This window comes from Neoarius graeffei, chromosome 2 (genome assembly GCF_027579695.1).
Source record: "Neoarius graeffei isolate fNeoGra1 chromosome 2, fNeoGra1.pri, whole genome shotgun sequence".
Classification (NCBI taxonomy): domain Eukaryota; kingdom Metazoa; phylum Chordata; class Actinopteri; order Siluriformes; family Ariidae; genus Neoarius; species Neoarius graeffei.
In genome coordinates, this window is record NC_083570.1 from 88,453,572 (window position 1) to 88,472,765 (window position 19,194).

The 19,194-nt window shown below is 43.3% G+C and overlaps 1 protein-coding gene across 1 annotated transcript in view; it reads left to right on the forward strand.

Annotated features, from left to right (window-relative positions):
- Nucleotides 1-19,194, forward strand: part of LOC132870085 (protein diaphanous homolog 1) — a 197,738-nt gene that overhangs the window by 108,535 nt on the left and 70,009 nt on the right. The window contains exons 2-6 of the mRNA XM_060903632.1: nucleotides 3,029-3,055; nucleotides 10,052-10,213; nucleotides 12,437-12,538; nucleotides 13,753-13,883; nucleotides 13,961-14,044. Of these exons, the coding sequence (XP_060759615.1) occupies nucleotides 3,029-3,055; nucleotides 10,052-10,213; nucleotides 12,437-12,538; nucleotides 13,753-13,883; nucleotides 13,961-14,044 (506 nt within the window). The remainder of the gene's footprint in view (nucleotides 1-3,028; nucleotides 3,056-10,051; nucleotides 10,214-12,436; nucleotides 12,539-13,752; nucleotides 13,884-13,960; nucleotides 14,045-19,194) is intronic.

The window sequence follows — 19,194 nt, forward strand, 5'->3', positions numbered from 1 at the left end:
ATCGGTGCAGCATCGATGCAAATATGTGCCGTGTGAACACCCCTTATGTCCTGACAATGCTGGCTTTTTATTTATTTATTTATTCATGACAAAATGTGAATTGTGGCAACTTTGTCTTGACCAGTTTCATGTGCACATACTCCAACATGCGTGCTAGTAGTAGTAGTATTTATTACTAATAATGTTCCTGCATGTTGCATTGAAGATGACGTCACAGCAGTTTCATGCGGCGTCGCTATGACAACCAGCTGTAGTGAAAAACGAACTACTGACGCAAAAAGCGAGTTGAGTCAAACCGGTACCGTGCAGTGGGTAAGGGCCAATAGAGCGGTGTGTGTGGTAGAGAAACCAGTGCAGCTTTCAGGGCTGTGGCTGTCGTGTGTATTTGGGGAATGTTTGCCAGACCGACTGTTAATGGAGGACTGCGAGTGTGTGCCAGCGAGTTGTGGGGATTTAACAGGGTGTGTTCCTGTGAGCATGTACACAGGAGTGTTGGTCAATGAAAGTCTCCAACCAAGTTTACTTAAACTGCCCAACATGTGGGGTGTACGAGAAGTGTTTTACCCTGGGTAGAGTGCAAAAAGCATGTCTGTTTTTAAACGGCAAAACAAAGCTGATGTAATGCAGGTACTCCTTTTAAATACATTATAAATTTCATCCATTATAATTAGCATTAATAACTAGAACTGAATTGCCTTCTGCCTGATTTTACTCCTTGAATAGCTGTACAAGTTAAAGAATGGATATTTAGAGAAGGGGGAATAATGGGGCAGTTCTTCAGCAGAGAAGCAAGAACTTGTCAGCTCAGTGATATTGCTGAAGTATGGAATCCAAGGCAAAGTGTACTGAAAACCATATTGAAAAATCATCAGCTCGATGATAGCGATGTTGCTTCAGAGAAATCTTGGTGTGAAATTTGAAGAAATAAGTTCAGTTTTTTCTGATGTAATTCCGTTACTGACTTCTCATCTCATTTCACTTTCATCCGCTTATCCGGGGCCGGGTCGCGGAGGCAGCAGTCTGAGCATGGAAGCCCAAACTTTCCTGTCCCTAGACACCTCGGCCAGCTCCTCGGGAAGAACACCGAGGCGTTCCCAGGCTGGCCGAGAGACATAGTCCCTCCAGCGTGTCCTGGGTCTTCCCCCCCCCCCCCCAAGGGAAGCATCCATGTCCCAACAGCTCGCCGCTGTATTCCGGGATCAGGTCGTCGAGGCCCCTGCCTTCGACTGCTGCCCAATCCACACTTCACCGGCCCCCTACGGCTACCTCTGTGGGTGGTGAACCCACAGTAGGTCGGGCCCACGTCACCGCTTCGGGCTGAGCCCGGCCGGGCCCTGTGGGCAAAGGCCCGGCCACCAGGTGCTCGCATACGAACCCCAATCCTGGGCCTGGCTCCAGGGTGGGACCCTGTCTGCGCCATACCGGGCGACATCACAGTCCTTTATTAAGTATTTATTTTTAATTTCCATAAGGGGTTTTGGTGAACTGCTCTTGGTCTGGCCTGTCACTGAGGACCTGTCTGCCTTGGGAAACCCTAACAGGGGCGTAATGCCCCCCGACAACATAGCTCCTAGGATCATTCAAGCGCACACCCCTCCACCACAGTAAGGTGGCAGTTCGAGGAGGGGTGTTTTTTTTTTTTTTTTTCTTTTCCCTCCTCCTCGTAAAAGATTTTGCATGGGCGGCATGGTGGTGTAGTGGTTAGTACTGTCGCCTCACAGCAAGAAGGTCCGGGTTCGAGCCCCGTGGCCGACGAGGGCCTTTCTGTGCGGAGTTTGCATGTTCTCCCCGCGTCCACTTGGGTTTCCTCCGGGTGCTCCGGTTTCCCCCACAGTCCAAAGACATGCAGGTTAGGTTAACTGGTGACTCTAAATTGACCGTAGGTGTGAATGTGAGTGTGAATGGTTGTCTGTGTCTATGTGTCAGCCCTGTGATGACCTGGCGACTTGTCCAGGGTGTACCCCGCCTTTCGCCCGTAGTCAGCTGGGATAGGCTCCAGCTCGCCTGCGACCCTGTAGAACAGGATAAAGCGGCTAGAGATAATGAGACGAGATGAAGATTTTGCATTCGGAGTTGAAACGCAGCCGCTTTTTTAGGGTCAAAAGACCGCATACAGTGTGAAATTTTTATTTAATACCATTATTTTGAGTACCATAACTTAACAAAATGTGGGATTTTTTTTTTTTTTTTTGTGACTGTAATTCCATTGCTGAATAATTACCTTTCTGCTGGTCAGGGTCACAGGGATCTGGAGAAATCCCAGAAATGCAAAGCGTGAATCCCGGATGAGATGAAAGTCTGTCCCAGTCAGCATTCTCTCTCTCTCACTCGCTCGCTCACACACACACACACACACACACGGATAATTTAGAGCCATCACTTCACCTGTTTGTTTTCCACACGATGTAGCGATGTTATGAACAGAGATGTATTAAATGCACAATGTTCTGATGCGGTATATGAATCCGTCATGTTGTCATTCACATGTTTTGGTAAATACAGTAAGTACTGTGTTGCTCCTGGAGTAAATTGTAAAAAGATGTTCTCTATAATGAACTTTTAAGCGGATAAGCCTCAATAAGCACAGTGTGGGTTGCGGGGTGGGCTTTTTATTTTTTGGAGGCAGTAAAAAGTTAGCGCTCTTATCGAAGTAGGAAACGTGTTCAGTGGACACGGGCCTAAACCACACCGTACTGTACGTTTACACGTCACGGTGCTCAGTCCAGCTGCACAGTTGGGGTTATTTCTATCAGGACAACATTATAGGATACAAGTGAGCCTGTTATCACGTGTGCTGCTCTGCCCTCTTGTGACAGGTTAATATATCGCATTTTTAATTTCTCGATCTTCCTGCTCGTCTTTCCGTCTTCAGTTGGTGCTGATCATGTATGCTAAATGTCTTGTTGATAGAGCAGTGAGGCAACTATTATCGATCGTTAATTTCCTCTGATGTTTGGTTCAATGATGTAATGTTAAGGATAAATGATTATTTTTTGGTCTTTTCCCTTTCTCCCCCTCCTTTATACAGACCTTCAAACGACTCTTTCCTGATGAGGTAGGTGGATAAATCCGTGTGCTCCCACCCTGTACACGTGCATACATGTACCGTTTTGTGTGTCGCTTGGCTAACTCCACTCACACTGTGTCCCCACATGTAACAGCACGTGTGACTTGTACCATCATCACAATCTCCTCCTCTCTTGCCCTTTCACCCCCAACCCTTTACCTCAGCATCGTGTGTGTGTGTGCAGTGTCTCGCAGCACTGCTTCATGTGTTGAAACATGCCTGTGTTTGTCGTGAGGCCCCGTGAACCACCAGGTGTTTAAGCTGCATTCTGGAAGATTAGGAACATCTACCTTTTAATAATGATAATGCAATCGAAAGAGTGCTTTTATCTCCTCACTCAGCGACAATACCTCTCCCTGTGCATGTTCAGGCCAGTCAGTGTTTGTTTGAAAGGAATACTCTTGTTTTACAACCTCTCTCTCCCACTTTTGAATACGTGAGCTCAACGTTTAGCCTCGAATTAGCATTTAAAATAAGGATTGTATCATGCGAATTCATAGCAGCACAAGTTGGCTCTGAGACCGGAGCTCTTATTAATTTCTTTTACAATGAGTCAGACGTGAGAAGTTTGGTTTCCATCAACTTGTTGAGCATAATGCAAGCTCTGAATTGAGTTTGCAGACTTCTGAATGTAGCTTGTTCAATTTTTTTTTTTAAATTTAACTAAAGGAATATTTAGATAGGCGGTAGCGCTGTCGCCTCACAGCAAGAAGGTCCGGGTTCGAGCCCCGTGGCCGGCGAGGGCCTTTCTGTGCGGAGTTTGCATGTTCTCCCCGTGTCCGCGTGGGTTTCCTCCGGGTGCTCCGGTTTCCCCCACAGTCCAAAGACATGCAGGTTAGATTAACTGGTGACTCTAAAGGCCAATTTATGCTGACAACGCAGTCCTCGCAGATGGCGTCGCAGACAGCGTCTGCGTAGCCCCCCCACATTCGCAGACGCTCTGCGCGCACCTCCCAAAAATTGTGACCACCGCAGAAGCCTCGCAGACAGCGTCGCAGACAAGAGGGCTCTGATTGGTCCACTCTACATCCGCTGTACACGCACTTCCGCTTCCCTACTTTCCCGGTTTGGTTTGTTTTCACGACCGGCATTTTTAAAAACACGAGCGAAGATGGAGCAGCACGAAGAGCGGTTGATCGAGGAAGTGAGGAAGTACGTACATCTATACGACTCCAGTTCTAGTCATTATAAGTAACCGGAGGATAAACACTCCACTAACCACACCCACCAACTACTCCTAGCGATTTCGCAACTTCGCGCCCCCTTGCGTTGTGGCGGTGAATAACATCGCACCCGCCTATTACTCCCCGCTCAACGATAAATTACAACTGTCTGCGAAAAGCTATCTGCGAAAGCCTTGTTGCAAGAGCATGCAGAGGCCTTAATTGACCGTGAGTGTGAATGGTTGTCTGTGTCTATGTGTCAGCCCTGTGATGACCTGGCGACTTGTCCAGGGTGTACCCCGCCTTTCGCCCGTAGTCAGCTGGGATAGGCTCCAGCTTGCCTGCGACCCTGTAGAAGGATAAAGCGGCTAGAGATAATGAGATGAGATGAATATTTAGGTTGATAGAGGACCAAAAATGTTGCATTGTTTTGGTAATAAACTTTTTTTTTTTTTCTTTCCCCCATATTTAACTTTTTTCAAAAATTTTTCCCCCCAAAATTGAATTGTGAATTGTTACATGCCCAGAAACAGGAGTGATTAGTGAGATCAGCTGGTGGAGTTAAAGCCGTGCGTGTCCATATGGAGGGGCATAAAGATTTCAGCACAACACACAGATGTCCTGCTTCACCCACTGGCGTGTTTATTGTAACAGAGGCAGGCGATAAAATGATGCCGTGTGATTAAAACTGGTATGCCTCATTTTTCCCCTCAACGTTTTTATGCCTTTTTTTTTTTTTTGCAACTTTTTGCATGTTGACAGCCAAATTATCTGCTACGTTTGACTGGTAGTTTTGTAGATCTCATCTCATTATCTCATCATCTCTAGCCGCTTTATCCTGTTCTACAGGGTCGCAGGCAAGCTGGAGCCTATCCCAGCTGACTATGGGCGAAAGGCGGGGTACACCCTGGACAAGTCGCCAGGTCATCACAGGGCTGACACATAGACACAGACAACCATTCACACTCACATTCACACCTACGGTCAATTTAGAGTCACCAGTTAACCTAACCTGCATGTCTTTGGACTGTGGGGGAAACCGGAGCACCCGGAGGAAACCCACGCGGACACGGGGAGAACATGCAAACTCCACACAGAAAGGCCCTCGCCGGCCACGGGGCTCGAACCCGGACCTTCTTGCTGTGAGGCGACAGCGCTAACCACTACACCACCGTGCTTCCCCAGTTTTGTAGATATGAGCACAAATATCCACAAACATTGCTGCCTTTGCCAACACCGCCAAACATTTCAGATCTTTTTTTTTTTTTTTTGGGCCAATAAAACATGCTTCCATGGAAATTAGTGTCTCAAAGCTCAAATTATACAGAATTCATTAAGTAAGGGCTCATTAAAACTGTTTACAAAGTGCAAATATCCCTCTGAACCTTCAGACCATTTAGGTTCTTTCCATTTTAAGTGTGATTTTTAAATAATCCGACTTGCACTATAGAAGTGGGAGAGAGTTTTGATTGAAACCCTGGAGTATTCCTTTATAAAAAAAAAAAAATGCTGAACTGACTTTTCTTTGCATGGTTGTTAGCAATAGAACAGATTTCTTTTCGCATTTTCTTTCAGAATGCACCTCTATACTTGGCTACACCTCAGTGATATTAGTAGAGGTGTGTGTGTGTGTGTGTGCTTATGCTGTGGTTCAGTTTGCTAAAGTGTTGCGTGTGCAGTTTGTGATGTTTTGAGATTCAAGTTGTATTTAGGTACCCACGTTTTACATAAAATGTTATTTCAGTAATGCGCGTTGCCGAGTGTAGAGTCCGATTCTGCGCGCTGAGGTCTGATGGCCTGCAGTGACGCTTACTGGTTGCTCCGTGCCAGACTTTTACTTTTTAAAGTAGTCGTTTGGTGCAAAGCAGAATTTTCCCTTTAGGCTACTTCAGATATGGCTGATCAACCAAGACGCGTATTTTGTGGCGTTACAAGGCTAATGTAGCCAACAACTAAAGGAAACTTGTCGCCTCCAGTTTACACCGTGCTAAAGTGGATCATTTCACACACTCCTCAGACTGCATTGGGTTGTTCAGTAATCTCAATGTGCCGTTTACGATACACGTTTCTGGTAACTACACCAATAGCCGAGTCAAAGAGTAAGACTTTTGCTGCAGCAGTTATAATATAAATGAAATAGGGCTGTGCGATATGGGAAAAAATGAATATCCCGATACATTTTCTCCATTTCACGATATACGATATATATCTCGATATATTTAAATCTCCTCTAAAGGACCCCATGAAATCTAACTTTTACTCTTTACTGTTTTCACTACAATCCCTGCAGATTAAATAACATTCTTGGTTAACTTTACAGGTGGTTTTCAACAACACATTTTACATTTTCATGTTGGTGATTAATCACAATTGAATTGAAATAAGACTATTTTTATTCAACAAAGATGTGGCACAAACTGCAAAAACAATCTTGAAAATTGCAACAAAGGGGCAAAACAATACAGAGCTGCTCAGAGCTCGAATCAATAAAGTGCAGCTCAACACTGAGAAAGACATTTAGCCTAAATAAGAAAAGTGCTCTTTCATTAAATTATTAAAAAAAAATAGATCTCCAAGCTATTAACCTGACTACTGAGAACCACTGGAACATTCACAATAGAGAGAGAGATTGAGGGAGAGAAGAGAGATCTGCAAAACATCATTTCTCTCTTTGCACACTTTTGAACTGAATGTTTTCTGGCTCTGCCTCTCAGATGTGTAGAATTCCGGCTGCTGCCTTTCGTGATGACAGGGTTTTTTTTGCACACTTTACAAACTGGCATTTGCTGTTCCACGTCCTCCTCGCGATATCCAAAAAATGCCAGATGACTGACCCCTTACTCGTTCTTTTAGGAACCAATTCGTCCGCTTCCATTTTTAATTTGTCGCTGAAATTGCCAGAGCTTACACGGTAGCCTACGCAACACCAGCGATTGCACGAACTGAGTCAGCGCTGTAAACCGGAACCAGAAAATCTTCCCGCCGGCAGTGTTGCCAGATACTGCTGACGTTTTCCAGCCCAAAATATGTTCAAAACCCACCAAAACGCATTTAAAACCGCCCAATCTGGCAACACAACCGAAACTAGAAAATCTTCCCGGAAGTTCCTTTCAGCACCGAGATGTCGCCCGGAATTGGTTGGCGAGTGCGTGACGTTATTGTTTTCTTTACCCTTAGGCAGCCTCTCACGTTACTGCCTGAGGGACAGAGAGATGTTTTAAACAAACACGAAACGAATGCAAGTCGGAAGATGACCATAAAATACTCGATAGTTACGATATAATAATTTTATGTATCGCGCACAGAATTTTCGGCGATATATCGAGTATATTCAATATATCGTACAGCCCTAAAATGAAATGATATAAAGAATATGGCGTATAAAATTAAGTCTTGCTGTTGACTACAGTACATTTGATACAACAAATAAACACCTCTTTTTCACCACTAGGCTCTCAATAAAAGTAGACGGCCTTTCGATTTCGTAAAATCGGTGAAATTTTGTTCCCGCTGAACTTTGGTCATTGTGGTATGTTTTTATTTCTGTAATTTAAAAAAAAGCCATTCTGTGGCTGGGAAGTAATTTAATTCGAGGGGATTCCGGAGCAAATGACGTGCATGAAATCGCTCGCTTGGCGCAGTCGAGCAGGCAGAGGAAGTCTGTGTGCGCATGCGCAGGTTTACCTTTGACCATGCACTGACCGTTCCATCGTTCTGTCGCTAAACGAACAGCTGATCCCACCGAGGTGCTCGCTGACCGCCGATATTTATTAGTTTGGTCCTGCGTTGTCTTTTCTCGCTCGCACGCTCACTCACGTCCTCCATTTCCCTCTCCGGTTTCAAATTTGTATCCCACAAATGCCTTGTGCAAACGGGGAAAGCCCACCACGCGATACATGACGTAGTATCTTGTACTGTGTCACGGTGAAGCAGGAAAAAATAGCAGAGGATTTCGGGCCACGTGGCCCTAAATTCATTAATTGTGCTATTTATTAAAAAAAGAATAAAATTTGAAGTCTGTGATTCGAATTCTGCAGCTTTCGGTCCACTAAACAGAAATAATTGGGTGTCGGGAAAATTCTTTTTATGACCTACACTTAAAATCTGGAAGGCAGTATAGCTTTAACTAGAAATACAGGCAGCTAACAACTTCACCTGTCCAGAATGTAATCTTTTTTTTTTTTTAAAGACAATTGATGGAAATCTGAAATGTCTATCCAAAGAGCATGAGTAAATATCGAGCCACTTATCTTACCATACCCTGATATCTGCGACTGAATTCTTTCCTTCGTTTATTGTGGAGCCTCTAACAGTTCTAGATGCACCAGAATCTCTCCTTTGTGAGTGAAGATGGTGGTAATCATAGCCATGTTTCTTTTGTAAACGCGTCACGTGTAAAGCTTAACGGAAGTCATTTACCACAAGTCTGCATCTGCGTTCTTGTGGAAAGAGCCCGTTAAATACGTCTGAGCAAAAATGCATAACGGAGCAAGGAAAACTGTAGTAGCTGCCATCTTGAAGGCGGAGTTGCCATCAGATTCAGGTTGGGGGTGTGGCCAAAGTGGGCACGATTGGGCATGTAGAAATATTTTAGATAGTAACGCATAAATGATCTCTGATCTTTTTGAGTGTGTATTATGATTTGGGTATTCTGTGCTGAAGGTGACATGTTTTCTCTTATTTATTAGCTTCAGAAGCCAACTCGAGACGCTAGATGTCTTGACTGGTTTAATATTTTTGTGCCAGGTGTAAAACTATATGGAGAGACTGGAAACTATCAGCTAAAAGAAAGCTGAACATGAATAAATATATTATTTACTAAATTTATACGTTGCATAGCTTAACACTAAAGGGGTGTTCACATGGCACATATTTGCATCGATGCTGCACCGATGTATTTTGTTGCGATGTATCTTACAGCGGTGTAAATTTTGTGGAGCGTTCACCCGTCACAAACCTGCTTACTAGAGAGAAGCGTGTTAGCACCGGTGCAGCCCCACTTGCGTTCACACGGCAGTTTTTGCGACCGTGCTATACGATAGTAATAATGCGGAAATGAAATATACGCATGCGTGAAAATGTACTTCCTTTTCCCGGTTGTCATGGCATCACCAAGCGCCGGGAAAACAACATGGATGAAGACACCAGTGTTGCCAGATACTGCTGACGTTTTCCAGCCCAAAATATGTTCAAATCCGCCAAAATGCACTTAAAACCGCCCAATCTGGCAACACTGGAAGACACGCAGCTCTGTCGTTGTTGATATTCGCCGTTTTGGAAGCGCAAAATACCAGGATGCAAATTATGCAATGCCCGTATGTAATCAACTCTCCTCACGCGTAGCGAGTCTACCCCTGTAGCGTTCAGACATCCCATTGTATATCGGTGCTGCCCCGCAAACTAGCATTTACTCCGGAGTAAATTTCTTAAACCACCTCCCGAGCAGGATTAGATTTGCACCGGTTTAAGCAGCTTTCAGGGGCGACACCGGTATAACTTTGTACCGTGTGAACGCTCTACCGGGGCAGCCCCGGTGCTACACCGGAGTAAAAGTTGCCGTGTGAACACCCCTTATGATTTATTAGAAATGGATGATTATTTTGTATGGCTATAGGTTGAGCCTAACGCCCACTACAGGTGGGGTGACGCTTCACTCCAGTGCACGTTCAGCTGCGATGTCGTCCTTGTGTAGCGTGTGCTTTGTGTTAGAGAACGCGGTCATTGCAGATGTTGGGTTCCACACCCAGTGACCCCTCTCTCTTTCTGGAGAGAACTCGGTTACGTACCCTCACGCTGACCTTTGGCTGTTCACTCTGTGCAGCTGGAGCGCTTCACAAGCATGCGGATGAAGAAGGAGAAGGAGAAGTCGGGCGCGACAAGTCAGAGACACTCCTCTGCTGTGCTGTACGAGGTCCCATCCCAGGCCAGCATGCTGCAGGAACACAGCGATGACTACATCCTGGAGCTCTTCGAACAGATGCTGGTGAGAGAGTGGGTCTAGCTGTGTGTGAGAGAGGTGGCTGTCAAAGTTACTTAAAATGGCGTTTGAAATTGAATTACGTAAAACACTTGAGTCGCATACATTTGGAATACTAATGAGCCTCTCGTTTTATGCAGGTGCAGACCGCGTGAACATTAGACTACACCACATGTTAATGCTACATAAACCGCTGAGAAAACTAAGGAGGATCGTAAATGTGTTAATATAAACGTTAAGGCTTTTTGTTTTCTTGGCCTTGTTTTTATATATCAGGTGACTTTTGTCTCAATTAGAAAACTTCTTAAACATTTAAGACTCGAGCACAGGAGTCTCATAATACTTCCGTTTTATTATATATGGATAATAAGACTACATGCACACAGAATGAGTATGTCCTTTAATCCGAATAGAACATTTAAGCTTCTGTCACAGGAAAAAGTATCACACCAAACTGCCACCTACTTGCATTTAATATCATGCATATATCTTCTTTTTTTTTTTTCAACTTGGATTCCGTCAATATGACAGCCTTCGGGTGTGAAGAAAACAGATTAAACTTAGTAGTGCTTGAAAGTTTGTGAACCCTTTAGAATTTTCTATATTTCTGCATAAATATGACCTAAAACATCATCAGATTTTCACACAAGTCCTAAAAGTAGATAAAGAGAACCCTGTTAAACAAATGAGACAAACATATTATACTTGGTAATTTATTTATTGAGGAAAATGATCCAATATTACATATCTGTGAGTGGCAAAAGTATGTGAGCCTCTAGGATTAGCAGTTAATTTGAAGGTGAAATTAGAGTCAGGTGTTTTCAATCACTGGGACGACAATCAGGTGTGAGTGGGCACCCTGTTTTATTTAAAGAACAGGGATCTATCAAAGTCTGATCTTCACTACACGTTTGTGGAAGTGTATCATGATACGAACAAAGGAGATTTCTGAGGACCTCAGAAAAAGCGTTGTTGATGCTCATCAGGCTGGAAAAGGTTACAAAACCATCTCTAAAGAGTTTGGACTCCACCAATCCACAGTCAGACGGATTGTGTACAAATGGAGGAAATTCAAGACCATTGTTACCCTCCCCAGGAGTGGTCGACCAACAAAGATCACTCCAAGACCAAGGCAACTTCTAAGCAACTGAAGGCCTCTCTCACATTGGTTAATGTTCATTAGTCCACCATCAGGAGAACACTGAACAACAATGGTGTGCATGGTAGGGTTGCAAGGAGAAAGCCACTGCTCTCCAAAAAGAACATTGCTGCTCGTCTGCAGTTTGCTAAAGATCACATGGACAAACCAGAAGGCTATTGGAAAAATGTTTTGTGGACAGATGAGACCAAAATAGAACTTTTTGGTTTAAATGAGAAGCGTTATGTTTGGAGAAAACACTGCATTCCAGCATAAGAACCTTATCCCATCTGTGAAACATGGTGGTGGTAGTATCGTGGTTTGGGGCCTGTTTTGCTGCATCTGGGCCAGGACGGCTCGCCATCATTGATGGAACAATGAATTCTAAATTATACCAGTGAATTCTAAAGGAAAATGTCAGGACATCTGTCCATGAACTGAATCTCAAGAGAAGGTGGGTCATGCAGCAAGACAACGACCCTAAGCACACAATTCGTTCTACCAAAGAATGGTTAAAGAAGAATAAAGTTAATGTTTTGGAATGGCCAAGTCAAATTCCTGACCTTAATCCAATGGAAATGTTGTGGAAGGACCTGAAGCGAGCAGTTCATGTGAGGAAACCCACCAACATCCCAGAGTTGAAGCTGTTCTGTACGGAGGAACGGGCTAAAATTCCTCCAAGCCGGTGTGCAGGACTGATCAACAGTTACCAGAAACGTTTAGTTGCAGTTATTGCTGCACAAGGGGGTCACACCAGATACTGAAAGCAAAGGTTCACATACTTTTGCCACTCACAGATATGTAATATTGGATCATTTTCCTCAATAAATAAATGACCAAGTATAATATTTTTGTCTCATTTGTTTAACTGGGTTCTCTTTATCTACTTTTAGGACTTGTGTGAAAATCTGATGATGTTTTAGGTCATATTTATGCAGAAATATAGAAAATTCTAAAGGGTTCACAAACTTTCAAGCACCACTGTATCTGGTGTGTCAGTATAATTTACCAGATTGTATGCAAAACTGTGCACAATTGACCTTTTTAATCAGGATGTCCTTCATCTGTGCGCTTGCTTTCTCTCTCTCCAGGTGGACATGAATTTGAATGAGGAGAAGCAAGTGCCACTGAGACAGAAGGACATCACTATAAAGAGAGAGATGGTCTCTCAGTATCTACACACATCTACAGCTGTAAGCCTCCACCCCACACACACACACACACACACACACACACACACACACACACACACACACACACACACACACACACAAGCCTCTTCCTGAGGGCAACTTTTAGGCCAGTGAATCTCAGCCTGTGCTCTGGAGACCCCTTGTGGTGGAACAGTGCACTGCAGGTGAAGAGGAAGAGTTCACTACACCAGTGTTTCCCAACCTTTCTTGAGCCACGGCACATATTTTACATTCAAAAAATCCCACGGCATGCCACCAAACAAAAATGTCACAAAAAGTGTATATATAATGAAATATAATGATCATCTAGTCTCAATTTACTTACTTGGTGTGAAACCTGGGCCTGTTGAGTTGAACACAAAGCTGATAAGACACACACGAAGATCTTCAACAGCTCTGAGTCACTCTCCTTTTTTAGTTTTTATAGCAGTCACGCTTGAAAAGCCCAGCTTGCATAGATAGGTTGTGAAAAATCACCTTTTTTGCTTTCTTCTGACCTCGACTCATACTAGGGCCTTCATCTGGGTCAGAATTTTCTCCAAGACCCAGTTTGGATTGTGTACTTTTTCTTTTCAAATATTTATCCATCGCTATCACCGCTGTCACACCCGAAGCATTACTAATTCTATTGTTTGAATGGCAACAGGTAGATACACAGGTTAATTAGCTACCTGCTGCCATCTAGTGGAAGAGTATTTAATTGTTCTGCCTGTCACGATACGTCGCTGGCAGAGACGAACGAAGACAAATTATTTGCAGTAAATAAATAATTTTCTGAACAATTAAGTGAAACTGGATAACGGTACACCTGATGATCTCTCACGGCACACTAATGTGCCGCGGCACAGTGGTTGGGCATCACTGCTTCTCTTGAGTTAAAACTCTAACACTTGAGTTGATGAAATCGTTCAACTATTTAAAAGCTGCTTTATTTAAAAAGGAATGATTCTTCCACATCATGACATTAAAATGTATACTTCATTGCCTATAATGAGGCCATTGACTGATTCAGACACCGAGATTGCACATTATTGCCAAAATCTGATTTTATTTTGTGTACACACACACACACGGTAAGTGACATGGATTGTGTCATTTGTCATGCTAATATGGATATGTGATTTGTTTGAGAGCTTATGGGCAGTGAGGTTTACGCTGTAAGGATATTTACTGATTGGAATGAGCATTTAAAGTGTGCGTATATGTGTGTGCAGGGTCAGAGCCAGAAGGAGAGCACAAAGTCTGCTGTGATGTATATCCAAGAGTTGAGAACTGAACCCAGAGACACACAGCTGCTTGGCTGCCTCGAGTCTCTGCGTATCTCTCTTAATAACAATCCTGTCAGGTAACACTCGCTCGCAGACATGGAGACATGCGTGTCTTATGAGGTATAAGCATGTTAACTCTGTGTGTGTGTCACAGCTGGGTGCAGGCGTTTGGAGAAGAGGGTTTGATTTTGTTGCTCACCTTCCTCAAGAAGCTCCAGGATGAGAGAGAGGAGTACCCGTAAGACACCCCTACATACATGCACACACACGTCTGTTAGTGTAATTATGTACAACAGGGTCATATGAATGCGAACTAGGGTTTGAACGTGCTGAGAAGGCAGACCGAAACCCAGGGTCATGCGAATATAAAATAAAACTTTTTTTTTTTTTTCTGATCCAGTTTGCTGATGTGTTTTATTCTGTGAATGTGCGTTAGGACAACTGAGACAGATTAGGCATTATACCGCAAGTGAGATTGCAACCTGATTTTTAAGACCATCTGTGTCATGTGACGTTACACGCATGCTGGCAGTGAGCATGGTGGTGTCCGAGTGGAGTTGGATATCAGCCAAAACATAAAGCTCTGATCTTGAGATTTTGCAGGAAATCAAAAAATCAGGATCAGTGTGCATCCTTAATGTTGAGCAAAATGTTTTTTCATTGCAGACATTACAGTGCAAACGTTTTAAGAATCAAAAATAGCAAACACTGCAGTTGTATTATGCGTTTAAAGGGGAACTGAAGGCAAATTTTTTGTCAAAATTCTATTTCTTTCATTTTATTAAATATACAAATGTATTTCTGACAGCTATTTTGTCACTGCTATAGCAAAGTTATGAGTGTTTGAAATATATCAGTCCATATGTCAGAGCAAGAGATTCGCCGAGTCCTGTGCGAGACTTCATAGGACAGAAGTAAAACGTACAGCGGAAATCAAAGTGACCGACGTCTGCCAACGTTGTCAAAAGACGCACGCGCCCTCTTTCGAACGCTGACATAATCAAGCCGGAAGTTTTCCCCGTGTCCGAAATCGCTCCCTACTCACTATATAAGGCACTATATAGTGCAGACGCCATTTTGTAGTGCTGTTCAAAACCTTAGTGAGGATTATGTAGGAAATGCGCTGAGTATAATATGTATTTATCACAAAAATACATATGTTATTTCCCAGCTGGGAGGTCCGTATAGTGAAATACCGTGACCGAAGTCTTGAGAGTACTGAGCGAGGCCCTCTGGGCTGAGGTCAGTATTTAAGGCCGAGGTCACGGTATTTCACCATACGGACCGACCTTAAGCTGGTAAATAATATATTTATTTTTTCTTTACCAAATTCTAACAGAAAACGAGAGCGCCGAAAGGGAAAACCGAGCCGCCATTTTGAATCCTCATTCACGGCTGTTATGCAAATTGCTTCCTCCTCGGTATACAAGTGCACTTCCATGGCAGGAAAAAAACTACATTTTGCCGCCTATGTAGTCCCCTATTTATACAAATAGGAGTCATTCAGGATTCAGCCATGTTTTTGCTCGGCGTTGGCAACAGTTACGGGTTTTTAGCTTTCTCCTGAAATGTTTTCTTTTATTTCTTCTTCCTCAGGGTAGTAAAACTCGCTTTCGCTGTGAACACTGTCGTTATCGCTATCCATGCTGTAAAATTAATGCTATTCTCCTGAGAAATGCGAAAATAAATGTTGACACAAATTGCTACTATGTTTGTTGTTGTGAACGAGCGAGTCGCCAGAGGTCTGTAACCGGGGTCCGCTCGCCAGCCAATCAGAGTGCAGGATTTGATGGAAACCAGACCGCGAAAAAAATAAATATATATTATTTACCAGCTGGGAGGTCTGTATCGTGAAATATTGTGACCTAGAGGCCTCGGTCAGTATTTTCAAGGCCGAGGTCACGGTATCTCACGATACGGACCGACTTTAAGCTGGTAAAGAAAAAAATAAATAATGTTTACCAAATTCTAACAGAAAATCAGAGCCCGAAAGGGAAAACATATTTAGAACAAACCTGCTACAAGCTCGTCAAAAACCTGTTTGGCAAGCTATGTCAGCTCGGAATTTTCCAAAAATAAAAAAACTTGATCTAGGCGACACAAAACCAGGCGCTTTCGCTGTGAGCACTATCGTTATCGCAATCCATGCTGTAAAATTAATGCTGTTATACTGAGAGATGCGAAAATAAATGTTGACACAAAATTGCTACCATGTTTGTTGTTGTGAATGAGCGAGTCGCCAAAGGTCCGTAACCAGGGTCTGGATCGTAGGATTCAGGGCCGCTTGCGAGCCAATCAGAGCGCACGATTTGATGGAAACCGGACCATGAAAAAAATAAATGCAAGTATTTATTATTTTGAAAACCCACTAGGCGCCTGATCTGGCACGTTTTAATTGCGCGACAGCAATGACGCAAATACCAGCGCGACGGACTCGTCCTTATCCTGTCATCTTTCCAACTCCTCTCAGTTGGTTCAAAATCGTATGGAATAATCTCCATGTCACGTACGCGAGGGAGGCGGATGTATGTGCAGAAGTATACAGTTTACTAAAGTGCAGGATGTATAGGGAGGGAAAGTGAAACGTAGCGTTTCTAAGCCGAGAGCCATACTATTGAAAATCCCATAGACCCGATTTGTAAAAAAAAAATCCCACGAAGTTATGACGTGGAACTTGTACACCGCCAAAAAACCTGTTGTATATGTTGGGATTATCTACTAACTGTGAAAGTATCAGGTGAAATTTCGCTGTCTTTTAAAAGATTGAAATTGCGCCTAACCTGTCAGAAACGGACGACAACCAAACTGTCTAGTCAGAGTCGCTCATATTACGTCAGCAGTAGGCTTGATAAGTTTTGTTCTTCATACTAGCCCTTACGAGTGCTGACAGCTCTCCCTGTGAATAGCGGCAGTTGACTACACGCCCTGATCTGTAATGGTTATCCCCACGAGGGATGCATTTCTTATTGGTACAGAAATACTCCGCCAACCACGCTATACAAATCGGCATGTTGATGTAGGCTACTCACCGGCCGCTACCTGCTACAGATTTGGAAAGGCGCTAGACTTGCGGCGACGTCGGGTCCGTGGAGTCTTTTTGATCAGCTTAAGAAACCTCATCTCATCTCATTATCTGTAGCCGCTTTATCCTGTTCTACAGGGTCGCAGGCAAGCTGGAGCCTATCCCAGCTGACTACGGGCGAAAGGCGGGGTACACCCTGGACAAGTCGCCAGGTCATCACAGGGCTGACACACAGACAACCATTCACACTCACATTCACACCTACGCTCAATTTAGAGCCACCAGTTAACCTAACCTGCATGTCTTTGGACTGTGGGGGCAACCGGAGGAAACCCACGCGGACACGGGGAGAACATGCAAACTCCGCACAGAAAGGCCCTCGCCGGCCACGGGGCTCGAACCCAGACCTTCTTGCTGTGAGGCGACAGCGCTAACCACTACACCACCGTGCCGCCCCAGTTTTGTAGATATGAGCACAAATATCCACAAACATTGCTGCCTTTGCCAACACCGCCAAACATTTCAGATCTTTTTTTTTTTTTTGGGGGGGCCAAAAAAACATGCTTCCATGGAAATTAGTGTCTCAAAGCTCAAATTATACAGAATTCATTAAGTAAGGGCTCATTAAAACTGTTTACAAAGTGCAAATATCCCTCTGAACCTTCAGACCATTTAGGTTCTTTCCATTTTAACCGGAGCACCCGGAGGAAACCCACGCGGACACGGGGAGAACATGCAAACTCCGCACAGAAAGGCCCTCGCCGGCCACGGGGCTCGAACCCGGACCTTCTTGCTGTGAGGCAACAGTGCTAACCACTACACCACCGTGCCGCCAGTTTAAGAAACATTCAAAACAATTCAAATCGGTGGAAAAAATAAAGTATGATCACCAGGATCGATAGAGCTGCCCGACATGCACAACATATGGAAGCCATTGTCTTAACTTTGAAGTGTAACCCGAAATGTAATTTTTTGAAAAGATATTCCCATTCATTTTGCCATAGAGGTTGGAACGCGTCCAGTAGGGGGTGATGAGATTACTTTCCCTCCCTATAACGAGTGAGACTATCTATCTATCTATCTATCTATCTATCTATCTATCTATATATCTATATCTATATATATATATCTATCTATATCTATATATATATATCTATATATATATATCTATATATATATATATATATATATATATATATATATATATAGACACACACACACACACACACACACACACAGGCAAACAATCCAAAAACGAGAATACAGGCAAAAGGGTCGGTCGAGGCGCAAACAGTACATCAAAGGCTAAGCGAGGACCAGAACGAGAAACAGGAAATCAAGACAACGGGTAGAAAGGCTCGGTAATGCGTGCATGCATATATCGTAATACTTCGATGCATCAGCACAGTCCTTAAATAGGCAAACACAGTTCCTTAATTGAGCTCGCGTGTGCCTTGTTCACGGCATGCGTACTGGAGTCCACTCAGCGCGCGCAGCCCGAGGCGCGCCTTCAGGTGCACGCGCTACAGCGCGCAGGACTGACATGCCATCACTGATGAAGCTGGCAAATCTCGAAATTTACACTGCAAAAAATGGCCTTTCAAAAATAAGAAATAAAAGATTAAAACAACGCATATTTTGCTTGAATCAGGTGGAAAAAAAAATCTGCCAATGGAACTAGTCAAATTTTGACTTGGTAAGATTTCTTAAAGCAAGATGAAAAATCGAACCTGTTTTTAGATGAAATAATTCCAAAATAAGATTGGGGAACTTATTCTGTGAGATCTGATTAACTCAAAATGATCAAAATAGCTTTTATAACAAGATCGTACTTCTTACATTTAGCCTTTCAAGTCATTTTTATTTATTTCATTTTAAGGGTATTTCACTTAAATTCATGACACAGTCTTAGCAGTGAAAACTAAATTTAAGATAAATATACTAATATTAGGATTGTTAAATTCTGCAACCAAGCATTGCTAGCTTAAAAGATTCTCCTTTTGTGACCTGTAATTAGTAAAATTACTCTAGATACGAGACCAGAGACGATCTTGAATCAAGTTGATGACACGTGTAGCATTGCAACAAGTTTTTTTTTTTTTTTTTTTCCCCATTTCAACATTCAAACATTAAAACATCTCTTAAGATTCCACTTCCCCAGGACCTCAGGCACCAAAAAAAAAAAAGTCTACGCATTTTGACTTAGTGCTTACACAACGCCAAAGCAACAGTGCATTTTGGGGGCAAGAGTCAAAGATTTCAGTAAAGTTCATTAATTCCCAAAACAAGCATACTTTTTTTTTCTTGAAACAAGATGAACCGCCTTTGACAAATGTCCAAAATGTACTTACTTGTTTTAAAAAAAA